The 13,518-nt window shown below is 40.4% G+C and overlaps 1 protein-coding gene across 9 annotated transcripts in view; it reads right to left on the minus strand.

Annotated features, from left to right (window-relative positions):
* Positions 1-396: 396 nt before the first annotated feature.
* The window catches only part of GK (glycerol kinase), a gene marked incomplete at its 3' end in the record, with an annotated part of 61,762 nt that continues 48,640 nt past the window's right edge, over positions 397-13,518 (minus strand). For 4 of the 9 annotated variants that reach the window (XM_081126653.1, XM_081126649.1, XM_081126652.1 and 1 more), the window contains 7 exons: positions 11,682-11,760; positions 10,794-10,890; positions 10,164-10,248; positions 9,506-9,626; positions 9,233-9,376; positions 6,514-6,594; positions 397-2,737 (listed from right to left, as the gene is read on the minus strand). In XM_081126653.1, the coding sequence (XP_080982779.1) occupies positions 2,727-2,737; positions 6,514-6,594; positions 9,233-9,376; positions 9,506-9,626; positions 10,164-10,248; positions 10,794-10,890; positions 11,682-11,760 (618 nt within the window). Of the gene's footprint in view, positions 2,738-4,464; positions 4,590-6,513; positions 6,595-9,232; positions 9,377-9,505; positions 9,627-10,163; positions 10,249-10,793; positions 10,891-11,681; positions 11,761-13,518 lie in introns of those variants that run through there. The other 5 variants (XM_081126646.1, XM_081126650.1, XM_081126648.1 and 2 more) reach the window with 5 other exon arrangements.

The following is a 13,518-nucleotide window of genomic DNA, read 5'->3' on the forward strand; positions in this document are numbered from 1 at the left end:
TTACCCCCCTCCCCCCACACACACAGCAAAGGGACTCAGGAAGCTTTGGAGGTGCTGGATGTATTTATTACCTTGATGGCACTGACGGTATGTTAGGTGTGTGCATATGTCCAAACTCATCCAATTGCACACATGAAATATATGCAGTTTCCTATAAATATCAGTTATGCTTCATTAAAGCTGTAAAAATAATTTTGGTACTTCTTTTTACTATTAGGAAGACACTATGAGGTAAGTACCACCTCCTCTACTGTCAACGTTTTAGTTTCCTTGCTGTGACACCTCTCATCTGGTGGTTTCTCCGAAACAGCTAGCATTCTTCATTCCTGCATGATATAAAACACCCATAAACCAAAGAACTGGGCCCTGGGGCACTTCAAAGAAACACACTAAGATATCATTACAGAAGCAAAGATGCGTCATTTATTTCACCGATTAGTTGGAGAGCAAAAGATTAAGGTGTTGGCTGTTGACTCCACCAACTCGGCCAGGTAGAGGAAAAAGGGAATGAGAGCAGAGGCCTCGGGGAGTCGGGCGAGGCCCTATCGCTGACGGCGCTGCCCTCGCCGGGCCTCTCCTGGATGCTGAACTAGGACAGCGCAGCCTTTCGCAATAAAACGACTGAGGTGCTCGACACTCCAGAAACGACTTTCTGGGCGAGTAAATTCTTCAGAATGTGCCCGATCAAGTGCTAACGGCCGAGCTTCCCGGTTCCTAAACATCTCTCTTAATTTAACTTAGATCTAAGTTATAGTCTGTAAATGAGCGATGCCAGTAAGAATGAGGGGTCGATTTATTTTAAGTACATTTATCATGAAATATCAATGTGTACAATTTCAAACATTTATAAATATTGCCATTGATAGAAAGTTGATGTATTCTTAGAATTTTTTGAACAGTGATTTTCACAATTCTTTACAATGAACTTACCCTACCTTTGTAGAGACATAATTATGTTGCAAAGTACCCTGCCACAAAGTAGTAATTTCACAGTACCTTTCTATAATATTTATGTCACTAAAGTGGCAGCAGCATCAATAAAACCCAGAAGATTCAACAATTTAGAAACAGCACAATGAGAACTGCAAATCCAAGTTAGCATTAACTCCAAACAAAACTTTTTATATTAACATATAAATATTTTTCCATTTTCAGCACTGATTGAATAAAATAATTAAGAGGCAATATATTGTTTGTAGTAAACAGCAATTAATTTTAAGATGCTCTTAAAATCGACATCAAGAAGCTAGATTAGGCACACGTAATACTAAATATTTTGAGAAATTCTTGGTTTCACTGGAAGCATTTCTAATAGTAAACCTTTTTTAGTTGTGATAGTAAGCAGAGGTAATTCTGTCATCCCAAATAGAAATTATAATTGCTTATCAGCAATTAATAACATATTTGGATGGAAAGTGATCTTGGCTTTATTCCTAAGGTTGTTGTTTTTTTACTTAATCTTTAACCATTTTTGACATCCTCTCAAAAGGATCCCAAATATGTTTAAAATTATGTCAAAGGAAAATAACTTTATAGGGACTAGTCCTTGTGTTTCAAAACAACACTTACTGTAGTATTCCACAAAATTTTAAATAAAAATGTAAGGTATAAAAATATAGTTGAAGTCACAATAAAGTATATTTTCTTTTATTGACATAGGACACATACTTTAAGTTTCAAATGTTGGCTCTTTAAGAAAAAATTTCTCCTGGTAAATAATATGTATAATTGTTGCCCCAAAACATATACAGCCGTCTTCCCCAAGATACTTATACACATAGCGGTCTGCTTAAGACCAGTCCCATTATACCCTAATGAATACAATGTGCTCTTAATTTATAAATGGGCTACCTTCAGCATATAAAATATATAGGCATGTATGTAATACATACAAAGTAAGAAATATAAAAAGAAAAAAAAGTGTTCTTCTCTATAAGATCTGGACACAAATTCAGTGTAATTAGTGAAGCCATGTAAAATGTACCCTTAATTTATAAATGGGCTACCCTCAGTATATAAAATATATAGGCATGTATGTTATACATATAAAGTAAAAAATTTAAAAAGGAGAGATGGGGGGAAAGGGGGGAAAATGTCCTTCCCTAGAAGATCCGGACAGCAATTCAGTGTAATTAGTGAGACGGTGTAAAATGTCTGAAGAATTTTGGTTTTGGCAAATACTTTCCAGAAAAACATCTAAGCTATGAGAATACGAAATTTTCATTTTAAGAATTTAGTAGAGGATTCCATTTAAACATTCAGTGAAGATTCTGTGGTCTCCCTCATCAGGAAAGAGAACTTTGGGGGCCTGCTCATTTTGAGGCGGTTAGCAATCCCCTTGATCGCATGTGTGTAGTGCAGGGAATCAAACCCTGGCCCATGAGCATGGGGCTGTGCTGGAGGAAAGCTGCCAATGGACAGGGCCTGGATTCTTCCTAGATCTTAGAGGAACTGGGGCGGGAGTGATGCCAAAGGAGGGCTCAGCTCCAAAGGTGGCCGGTCCAATCTTACGGTTGATGTTAAAAAACACACCAAATGTTTCTATAGCATTCTTTCTGCTGCATTTTCTTTATTTCGAGCCACAGGTCTACTTCGAGGGTCATGCAGCAAGTGGCTTATAAATAAAATCAGAGTCTATTAATAGTGTCATCAGATTAAGAGAGAATCGCTGGAGTCTCTTGTTAGGTAAAGAGCTCCCATTGCTGGAATCCGTGAGTTGGTATTATTTATGGGACACCTAAAATGGGGGGCAAAAACCAAATATGTCAATAACAACATACATGCAGTTCAGGAGTTAAAGCAATGAAGACTATTTAAGCATTTACAGAGTTAGAAATTCCATATGGTTTCTAAACATTGCTTCACGGTTAAAAATGCAACGAATATAATGGCCAGTTCCAAAATTAGCAAATAGTAACAATTTTGCTATTTGTTTACCAAGGCAAACAATTTCCACTGTTCTCAAATCTCAGCATATGGTACCAACAGAGAACCTAAGATGGTAACCATACCCATTTTGGAAGCCTAGGAATTTGGAAACTTAATGCATCTTTTGGCTTAGAGACAGGCTGCATGTCACAGTTTTCATCCTGTCTTGGTGGCAAAGGGGAAACAGAGAGTGGGAAAGAAAGTCAATGGGAACATTTAGCTGCAATGTTCTTTCCTTTCCTTTTCCAGATGATCATTGTGCAGCCAAAAACACCCGAGGATACTGAAAAGCTAATAGAACTTTCCCCAAAACGGCATATAAATTTCTTTACAAATTTAAATTCCAGTTCTTCTGGGGAATATCTGGCCTCTTCCAAGAAAACAGACATCTGCTACTTAGCTATAGATTTACATACACAGAAGCGCTTTGTAAGGTGTAAAGCACTAATACCAACGTAAAGTGTGGTTATTAGGGAAGCAGAAGATTTTAACAAATTCACCCTAAATACGGAGAATACAGAAAAAGGTAGTCTTAGTTTTAAATTTTCATGCAAGTAACCCATATTTTATCATTAATAAAAAGATAATCTAATTTCCTGTTGATGTAAATAATTTTCAGTCCATATTTATATACAGCACTAAACTGAAAATGGCAAGCTGAATTAAGGCCTGTCAGATTTCTACACACACGTTTCCCCCATATCAATAAAGTTTAAATTTTACATTTGAAAACCAGGCCATCATCTAATTAATTAAGAGAAAGAATTTAACTATCCCTAATCATGAAGATTTTTAAAATGTTTCACTCTCTTGGCAACATATGGAACAAGTTACTTCCATTTTAGCCAATCAATTTGAAGAAAAATTGAGCTATCATCAGGAACAGCTTCCAAAATGATGATTATATTTATATTAATATAGGTTATGCAACGTATTTCATCACATGCTGAGCAAGTTTACTTTCATAAGAATATTCAGTAGAAGTTAAGGTACAAAAATAATAATTCAGTTCTAATACAACCCCGATTTATTTAAGCAATAGTTTTAAAAACTTCAGTTCACAAAATGTATTCTTTTAACTAAAGCAAAAGTGATTATAAATTTCCCCCAGTTTTAGAATTTTGTAGAAACTCTGCTAACACACTCTGGCCAAAACTCTTACCAGAATTAAAATCTTAAGCCATTCATAGCAAATTTTCGTAGTATGAAAAACATCTTATGTACATTTGAAAGCCAATTTCATTAATGTCCAAAATTATACTTTTTCACCTGCCACTCTGAAAGTCCTGGCAGGTGGCATTAACAGTAGACTTTCACTTTGGCTCATGGCTGTAGCTGAGAGCAGAATGCAGCCCCTCAGATAGATTGTCTACTAAAAATAAGAGGTTGAGCAGAGCCACAGTCTTTAATTCTGACTGCCACAAAAGAGTCATTAGGCTAATTAGACCTTTAATGGATTTTCCAGGTTCCTAAGCATAGGAAAAATGAAAAAAACACTGAAAACTTCCTGCGGAGTTATATACAAATACATTCACGCTAACTAATAAAATTGTCTAATTGAAAGAGTAACTGACCTGAGATGTACCTTGCTCCGATAAACATTACCATGCTACTCATTATAAAAAAGCCCAAGGGTAGACTACAGAAGATACTAGGGTCACCTGTGGTCATCCAAGTAGAAGGGAATTCCCGTCAAGCAAACCAAAAGAGAGACACATAATTACAATATTTGTGTTAAGAATCACATGATAGCAAAACAAGTTATAAAAATAGTATATTCATAAAAGCTAGCAAAGAGTTATTACTTCCAATCAAAAATATAATCAATATTGAAGGCTTGTGACAATCAACAAACAATACAGGTAGCATGCCACAGGTAGCCAAGGACATAAAGCACACGGGCCATCCGCCTTCCGCTGCCAAAGCCGGAGGAAGCCGATGGAGAGCTTTTTGGGAGGCCGTTGACTTTAGCTTTATCCCCCCAAACACACAAAGTAAGCAACCGGACCCCTCCCCAGTTCAAAGTATAGATCCTCTGGATATCAGAAAAATTATATTAACGTACTGAAAACAGATTTCAACCCTTATTGGTTTTGTTTGCTTTTTTCAAATAGAATTTGGTATATAAGGAAATGCACCCGACTGTTCATATTACTCTCATTTGAAAACTAAGTTGTATTTTAATCTGCATTCTGAAAAATTGCCTGAGAACATGGCTGTCTTGATGCTTTCTGACTGAGTCTCAGAATAAAAGATTGAAAGAAAAAAAGATAGTGCCCTGGCCGGTTGGGCTCAGTGGTTAGAGGGTTGGCCCGCAGGCTGAAGGGTCGTGGGTTCGATTCCAGCCAAGGGCGTGGACCTCGGTTGCAGGCTCGATCCGGGCCCTGGTCGGCATGTGTGTCTCTCTCACATCGATGCCCCCCCCCCCCGTTCCACCCTCTGAAAAAGCAAGGGGAAAAAAATCCTTGGGTGAAAATTAAAAAAAAAAAAAAAAGATATTAAGCTTACTTAGGAGAAAAAACAAAAGCTTCAAGTAGGAACAGCCCGGGCTAAAAATACAGATCACAGTGACCTGTGGTAGTGGATGGTTCCAGAAGCTTCTCCTAAAAGCCAGATACATCAAAACTGGCCCTGGCCGGGTAGCCGAGTTGTTTAGAGCACCAAGGTTGCAGGTTTGATCCCCAGTCAGGGCACATATAAGAATCAACCAATGAAAGCAGAACAACAAATTGATGTCTCTCTCTCGAATCAATAAATAAAAAGATAAGAAATAAATAAAAGTGGTTCTGGAGGGGGGGAAAGTGGTTCTGCCCCCACTTTGGGATTGGAAGGCAGGTTATGCTTCAATATATTACTGGTCATTGTTCCATTCATTATGTTCCAAATCTTGCATTGAGCAAATAATTAAAATATTATGTTATATGAAAGTCCTGTTTAAATAGCACAGGCATGTTGAAGAAGCTTAAGGCCTTTTTTAACTAAATATCTACTTAAGCTGAATACTATCCTACCTAAAAGATTAGAAAAAACAGTCCTGTTTTCTTCCAAGAGCATTTCCTTACTTATTATGACACTTCTAATTTACTATGTTTGGTACCTTTCTTCCTCTCTGAGTCCAATGAATTCCCATAATATACACTTGCTAAGAACCTGGAATCAGCTTAGGAAGTTGTGAAATATATTCCGAAATCAATATAGCTTTTGGTTGGTTCAGGTCATGAAGACGGCCTCCCAAAAAGTAAAGTAAGACATTAAGAGAGAAGAAAACAACAAAGGCTGCAGTTGATTATTTTTTTTCATTAAGAAGAAACTAGACAAAAGAAGAAACTAGAAATAATTTTACTTTTAGAAAACTAAGCAATCAATCGAATAAACTAATAAGGAACGACATGGCAGGATGTATGCACATCAACCTGACAATTTACAACTCATGTTTAGAACTTTAAAGTGTTTTTAAACTGTTAGAAACTGGATATATGGCAATGCTTTCCTTCAGAGCAGCTTTGCTAAGTAGAAATGGGCAGATACTTAAATAAGCTACTTAACATACAAAGACAGTGGCAGTGACGATAAAAACATAGTTACCACTTCCCGAAGACTCGGTTGTAACCCAACCCATTGACTTCATCACCGCTTTCTTCCAGGTAGAATAACGAATTTCGCTTTCTAGAAACAGAAGGCAGGCAACACACACACATGAAAGGCAGGTTCCTGAGCTGTTCGAAGCACCGTACTTAGGTTCACTCTTGACAAATTGTTACACATGATGTGATGTGGGGCTTTACCAGGGCTCAGGGTTGAGCCAGTGTGGTTGCTGGTGACGGCCAGTGGCTGGGGGACAAGCCTGTTTGGAGGCTGGGGGGAAATCCAGCACGATCTGCAGGGTGACAGGAGAATGGGACACAGGCCGCCTGCTCAGCCCAGGCCCTTTGCAAGCAAGTGGTGACAAATGAGAAAGGGGAATCTCATTTCATCTGATTTCTCTTTTTTTTTTTTGGGGGGGGGGCGGGGTGTTGTTTGGGATACAGGGAGGGGTATGCTATAATGTGGAAAGACTAGAATTATTTTTGGTCCAGCCAAAGGATTTAACAAGCATTGATTTCTCACAGGGTTCAAATTGCATTCCTGCCAGACAGGATTTCTTTAGGCGGAAGCCCACACTAAGAGGACTAGACAGAAATGGGCACGGGCGCGTCTACACATACCCTGCACCCCTGATAGGCAACATGCATGAAGCTGCCCTTCTTTCGAGCTCCCCAGCCTTCTCACAGCACCCCGAGCCTGCAGCTCCTGCGAGGCACTGCTCAAATGTCACTCGATTCAGAAAGCTTTCCACTGGCCCACTGCTGGCCCTCATCCGACTCCCACAGCACCTCACACACACCTCAGATCAGCGTCTACACTGACTCTTCATGGTTTGTCTGCCTCTCCCAGTATCCTTGAGTCTCCTGGAGGGCAAGGACTGGTCTTTTTTCATCTCTATATTCCCACATAATGACAGTTTCTGGCCTGTAGTCAGCTCTAAACAAACATTTGCTCTAAGAACTATCTACATCTAGTGGCTGATTCCTGTGTGTGTGCATTTGTGTGTTGTCGGGAGAGAGAGGGGCTGGTGAATGGAAGGACAATTGACATAACTGATCAACTCTGGGCCAGAGCCTTAAAAACCTCAAAGATACTTCTCAGGAGACAGTGATCCTTAACTTTTTGCATAAAACTTCCTTGATTTCGGAGTGGGATTAGCATCTCAAGACCATATACTTGCTGTGAACATTATTTGCTTATTAAAAAGTTGATTTTTTTCAGAACATGAAAAAAAATTGAACTTCATGTTTGATCCAATATTGCAAAAGTGAAAAATTATTTCCAGATAGACTATTAACTTTTGAAACACATTTCTGCATCAAGGTACATGGCATACTGTCTGACTTTAAAGTCATTAGTATTACAATCCACTCTCTTGTATATGGGAAAGAATGAATTAAATTAAGAAGCGCTGGCATAGTCTTCCAGAAAATTAAAAATGCAGTTGAAGCTTATTTCCCAATAGCTCAAAATTCACTTTCATGCTATTTTTATGCATAGGTTTTTAAAGTTAGAAAACCAAATTCAGTGCACATAAAACCTTATTTTTGTACTCAAATTTGCTTCAACTTAAGAGATGCAGCACTATTTTTTTTTTTTTTTTAGCACTATACTATTATAATAAAGGTGTCAGTCAGAGCTTGGACCTTAGTTTAGTTTGTTGAAAAGTGAATATTTAATACTCATTTATTTAAACTGTTGCTGCTTTTGTCAGGCTAGCCCTGCTGTGCTTCAAATTTACCAGACTATCCCTTAGTCCAGCTAATCATGTCCTAAAACTTGTCCATTGGCACCAAAGACAATCCTGTGTAGACATTAGGGGTGGGTCACTGATATGTCTCCCTTCTCCCTTTTAAAAATGGCTATTCAGCCTGTCAGGTGTGGCTCAGCGGTTGAGCATCGACCTAGGATCCAGGAGATCGCGGTTCGATTCCCGGTCAGGGCACAGGCCCGGGTTGCGGGCTCGATCCCCAGCAGGGGGCGTGCAGGAGGCAGCCGGTCAATGACTCTCATCATTGATGTTTCTCTCCCCCCCCTAAAATTAATAAAAACACATTTAAAAAAATTCTTTAAAAGCTATTCAAACAAGCTAGAACTGATAGTGTGGCAGTGTTATCCTACACAAAAGGACTGTAACACGTGAGCAGTAAAAATGTGATCCTAGAAGTTTGTTTCTTTTAAAATAAGGAACAATTTCTCTCATCCACACTCATCCAGAGTAGCCCAACATGCTTAGTAGCCAAACCTGAAACAGTAGCATTTGCTATTGTCCCGAGTCCCTTAACTTATAAACAGAAAGGCAAGCTCTCTCTCGCCGAGGTTGTGTTCACACTATACCATGAAAAGTTTCATTTTCCCTTCCCCAGTACCTAGCACAGTGTCTGGCACATGGTCAATGGACTCAAGGGTCTCTATGGTCAATTATAAGGTCCCTGAATTAAAAATAACACCTCCCAGAACACATAAGAATGAGTGGGGTGAGAGTGCCAACCTCGACATAAAGGAAGCCTGAGAGGGGAGTCTCACGGAGTCTCGGGGCCTCACCAAACGCCTCCTAGTTCTAGAACGCAGCAGTTTTCAATGCCCACCTGCTAATACAGCCCCATGCCTCCTATTTAGACACGGCTGGATATGTGTATAAGTAATGAAGAGAAATGCTATCTTTTAAATCACGGGCTCACACCACAAATAAATAAAAAGTTTCATTTTTCAAACGTACCCTCAGCATTGATCTGGGGTTCAAAGCGCTCCATCGTGACGGCTGACAGGTCCTCGGGCTCCAGGCTCCAGACGCCAACTCCTTCTGCGGCCCCTGCTGCCATGGCAGCCCCCAGGGCGGTCGTCTCCGGCATGGAGGGCTTCACTGAGGACAGAGCGACATCAGTCAGGGCAGACCTCCGTACCTGCCTCTGTGTCTATGCTTTAACACACGCCCGACACCCAGTGCTCCCGCAGGAAACAGTGCCGGAGGGGCGGGCGAAGGCCCACTCACCCACGGGGATGTACAGAATGTCCGCCTGCAGCTGCATGAGGATCTTGTTGTTGGTCATTCCTCCATCCACCTGCAGGTGGCTCAGCGGAATCCCACAGTCGCGGTTCATGGCATCCAGGATCTTAAATAAGCCAACGCAGTGAACATAAACTACTTCACAGTAACGTTCCCCGGGAGCGGTGATCTACGAAAGGAATGCTCAAGGGCTTCCCAAAGCCTACAGGATGAAGTTTACACTCCTCACACAGGTCCTCTAAGCGCTCCTGGGCCTGCTCACAACCAGCTTTTTGTCCCCTAACACCTCGGTCCTCATACTTCTAGCCAAAAGGTCCGGTGAAACCGAACAAGTGTGTTTTATACTCGGGTTTCCCGCCCCAAGGCCTGTTGGTGCGATTCCCTTTGCCTGACGTGTCCCACTCAGCATGTCCCCAACCATAAAGTGCCCAGTGCCTGGCAGATGACAGGAACTCAGAAGGTAATGCCAGCTGGAAAAAGAACAAACCCTTACACTTCTCAGATTAGTGTTTAGGCAGGTTTAGTTTTCGATTAAGTATTTAATAGATGTATTAAGCAGTCAATAAATTTCTGACACTCATGTAATTTGTTTAAGAATGATAAAAGCAGGTGAAGTGTAAGAAAGCAAGTCCATATTTATTACCTCTCGGGTTTGGAAACAAACAGCTTCTAATGCAGCAAAAGCAATATGGCATTTATTGGTGAACTGAGTGAGCCCACAGATGATCCTAAAAATTCAAGGATTTTTGAGGTTAGAGTGATGAGAGTGATAAGAAACAAGTCATCAATCTGAAATGCCCTGAATATAGAAAGGTTCAATTTGGTAGATAGAAATGTTCAGGGGGGAAAATAGAAACAAAAAAACTAAAAAAAAAAAAAAACTAAAAAAAAAAAAAAAACACCGAAAAACTAGACATAAACGTTAAGTAGTTTAGAAAGTCCTTGTGGTCCACAATCCTGCATCCACATATGAAAAAGTTCAAGATCCATCTGAATAGATGACAAAAATATAAAACCAAATCAGCATCGATCTCGATGATGTCCCTTTGCAGATGCCTTGAAGATAAAAGATAAAACACTAATATGAATGTGGACATAGTAGGGGCTTATTGTCAGATGATTTGTAACTTCTTGGAGATAAAAGGATATGAAACTATACTCTCCAAATAGAAAAGGTTTCCTCAATACTTTAGAATCACTTGACAATAGACAGGAAAGTACTGACTTGTAAATTATTAGACCCACGAAAGCATACCTTATTTTTAATTCTTACCCTCTTGCACTGGGCTCCCAGTAAGGTGCATATAACCCTGAGAACGCTGGGACGAAATAGCAGCCATAAGAAGTACCTACTTCTTTAGCAAGCTTTTCTGACAGTGAAAAAGAAAAACAAAACTAAAAATCATTCTATATATCCCACTTACTTTAGTCAATAAACATGTCTATTTAAAAAATCTTAGGACAGGGCTTTTGGTTTCCTACTCATTAGTACAATAAAATGTTCCTAATTATAGCAGTATGCTAGGAACAACCAAAATAAATCACCCCACACTGAATACCACCACTAAAATGTAACCCAGTCCCTCAAATAAAAGAACTGGATTAGTTTCGTTAAGGTACTTTAGCTCATTTCCACTATTTTTAATGTTGCCGACTAAAATATGAAGTGGCCTCCAGTGCATCTCTAATCAGAAATGTGATTAGACAGTAGGCAAAATTAAACAAGTAGATGAAAGAGTGGGTAGGTGAGCTCAAAATAATGATCCATAAATGGAAAATAGCCACATTAATACCTAAATTATAGGTGCTGGAGTTGTAATGCTCACTCTAATCCAAGAGTTAAAGCTCTTTCTCATCAGATAAATTTAACTGGACTACATCCCCTGCAGGTTCTGGCAATCTTTGGTGTTCAATTTTACACTTGGGTAATTTTTATGCCCTACCTTGCCAGTTTATTAATAACCACCACTAAATATGTCAATTCGCTGTTTTATAAATCTTCACAAACTAGTCTTTTATGTATAAATCAAACTCGTAATAGGGATCCATAGAATTTAATGTTGCACATGGGGCAAAAGCACAAGTAACTAACGGATTGCGAAGGTAAAATACTAAAAATTTTCATTATTTAGATGAGAACCTTTCATTAGAACATACTCACCAATTTCATCTGAGCTGTTTATAATTCCCAGATTGTCTCTTAGCCAGCGGATAACAGCACCGGCTATAGCCACAGAGCCCTATGGAAAAAAGGAAGCCAAGAGAAGTATATGTTATCACTATGAAAACTTTTCCTGTGCAGTCTCCGCGTGTGGCACTACCAGATGGCTAGAATTGAAAAATTTCAGCTTTGGGACTTCTACAAATATCATGCCCTAGGTCTTCTAACACAAGCATAGTTTAATCTAGGTTCTTATAGAAGTCCTTCATGAGACATGGAAAAGAGAACCCTCCAGCGCACCCCTGGACCTGTCCCCACAGGTGGACATCAACGTGTTGAGCAGTTTGCTGCTTGTACAACTGTTCTATCTGTTGCTAGGCTACTGAGGTATATTAGCACCTGGAACACATTCCCATCTTATCCGCAAAGTTATTGAGAGAGGTCGCATTAAAAGTTCTTTTCAAGTCCATTTCCTGTATCTAACAACAGTAGGTTAAATCAAGAAACAACAACAGAAAAGTTAGCAAAGACGATAACTACGAAGTAATTATTCTGCGCAGCAGTGTCACCAAGGGATGGGCGAGGCAGCTGTGGCAATAAGGGAGGAAGCGTGTGACTCGAAGTCAGATGAACCAGGTCTGAGTGTGAGTTCTGGTTCTTCAAGGCTGTGATCTTAGACACACTGGTCAGGCTTTCTGAGCCTCTACTTCTTCACCTATAAAAAGGTGGTGGCGATAGCAACACCTACTTGAACAAACTGCTAGGAGGCCCAATATGAGAACATTTGGGAAGGTTTTTACTGAATGTAAATAGTAGCTTCATTAAGTTTTTAAATGTTAAAAAGTTTCCACTGACTGATGAATGGATACATAAAATGTAGTGTACCCACACAATGGGATATTTGGCCACGAAAAGGAATGAAGTTCTACAACACAGATGAACCCTGAGAACATGGGAAGAAAAAAAAGCCAGTCACAAAAGACCATGTATTGTATGACTCCATTTATATGAAATAGCCAGAATAAGCAAATCCGTAGAGCAAAAGAGTAAATTAGTGTCTGCTTAGGACTGTGGTGATGGTTGCATGACTTTGAATATACTCAGACCATTGAATTGTACACCTTTATTTTTAAATCTATCTTTATTGATTTCAGAGAGAGGAAGGGAGAGGGAGAGAGAGAGAAACATCAATGATGAGAGTCATTGATCGGCTGCCCCCCGCACACCCCCTGCTGGGGATGGAGCCCACAACCTGGGCATGTGCCCTGACCGGGAATCGAACCCCCATCTCCTGGATCCTAGTTCAATGCTCAACTGCTGAGTCAAGTCCAGCCAGGCAACAGACAGATTCTGAACTAAGGTGACCCCCAGAATCCCTGCCTCCTGGTGTTCATACCCTTGCGCGATCCGTGCCCCTTGAACATGGTGGGACCTCTGATGTGCTTCTAACCAAGAGCACTAGTCAAAGGCGAGGGGATGCGTGTGTTTACGTTGCTCATTAGCACACCTGTCTTCTGGACTCTGTCCCTCCCTTGCTGGCTTTGAGGACGCAAAGGGCCATGTTAGCAGTCTTCAGGTGAAAAGGGACTGCAGGTGGCCTCTGGAAACGGAGGGCGGGCTACGGCTGACAGCAAGCAGGGAACTGAAGTCCTCAGTCCTACCACCACAAGGAACTCAGTTCAGCCAGAAAGCTGCGTGAATGTGGAACAGGATGGAGCTAAACAGGAGACTGCATCCGCGGCAACACCTTGACCGCTGCCTGAGCAGAGGGCCCAGCGAGGCTGTGCCCATGGGAACTGTGGGATAATAAATAAATGGGCATGGTTTTAAGCCACTG

This window comes from Miniopterus schreibersii (assembly GCF_964146895.1).
Source record: "Miniopterus schreibersii genome assembly, chromosome: X".
In the NCBI taxonomy this organism is placed as follows: Eukaryota; Metazoa; Chordata; class Mammalia; order Chiroptera; family Miniopteridae; genus Miniopterus; species Miniopterus schreibersii.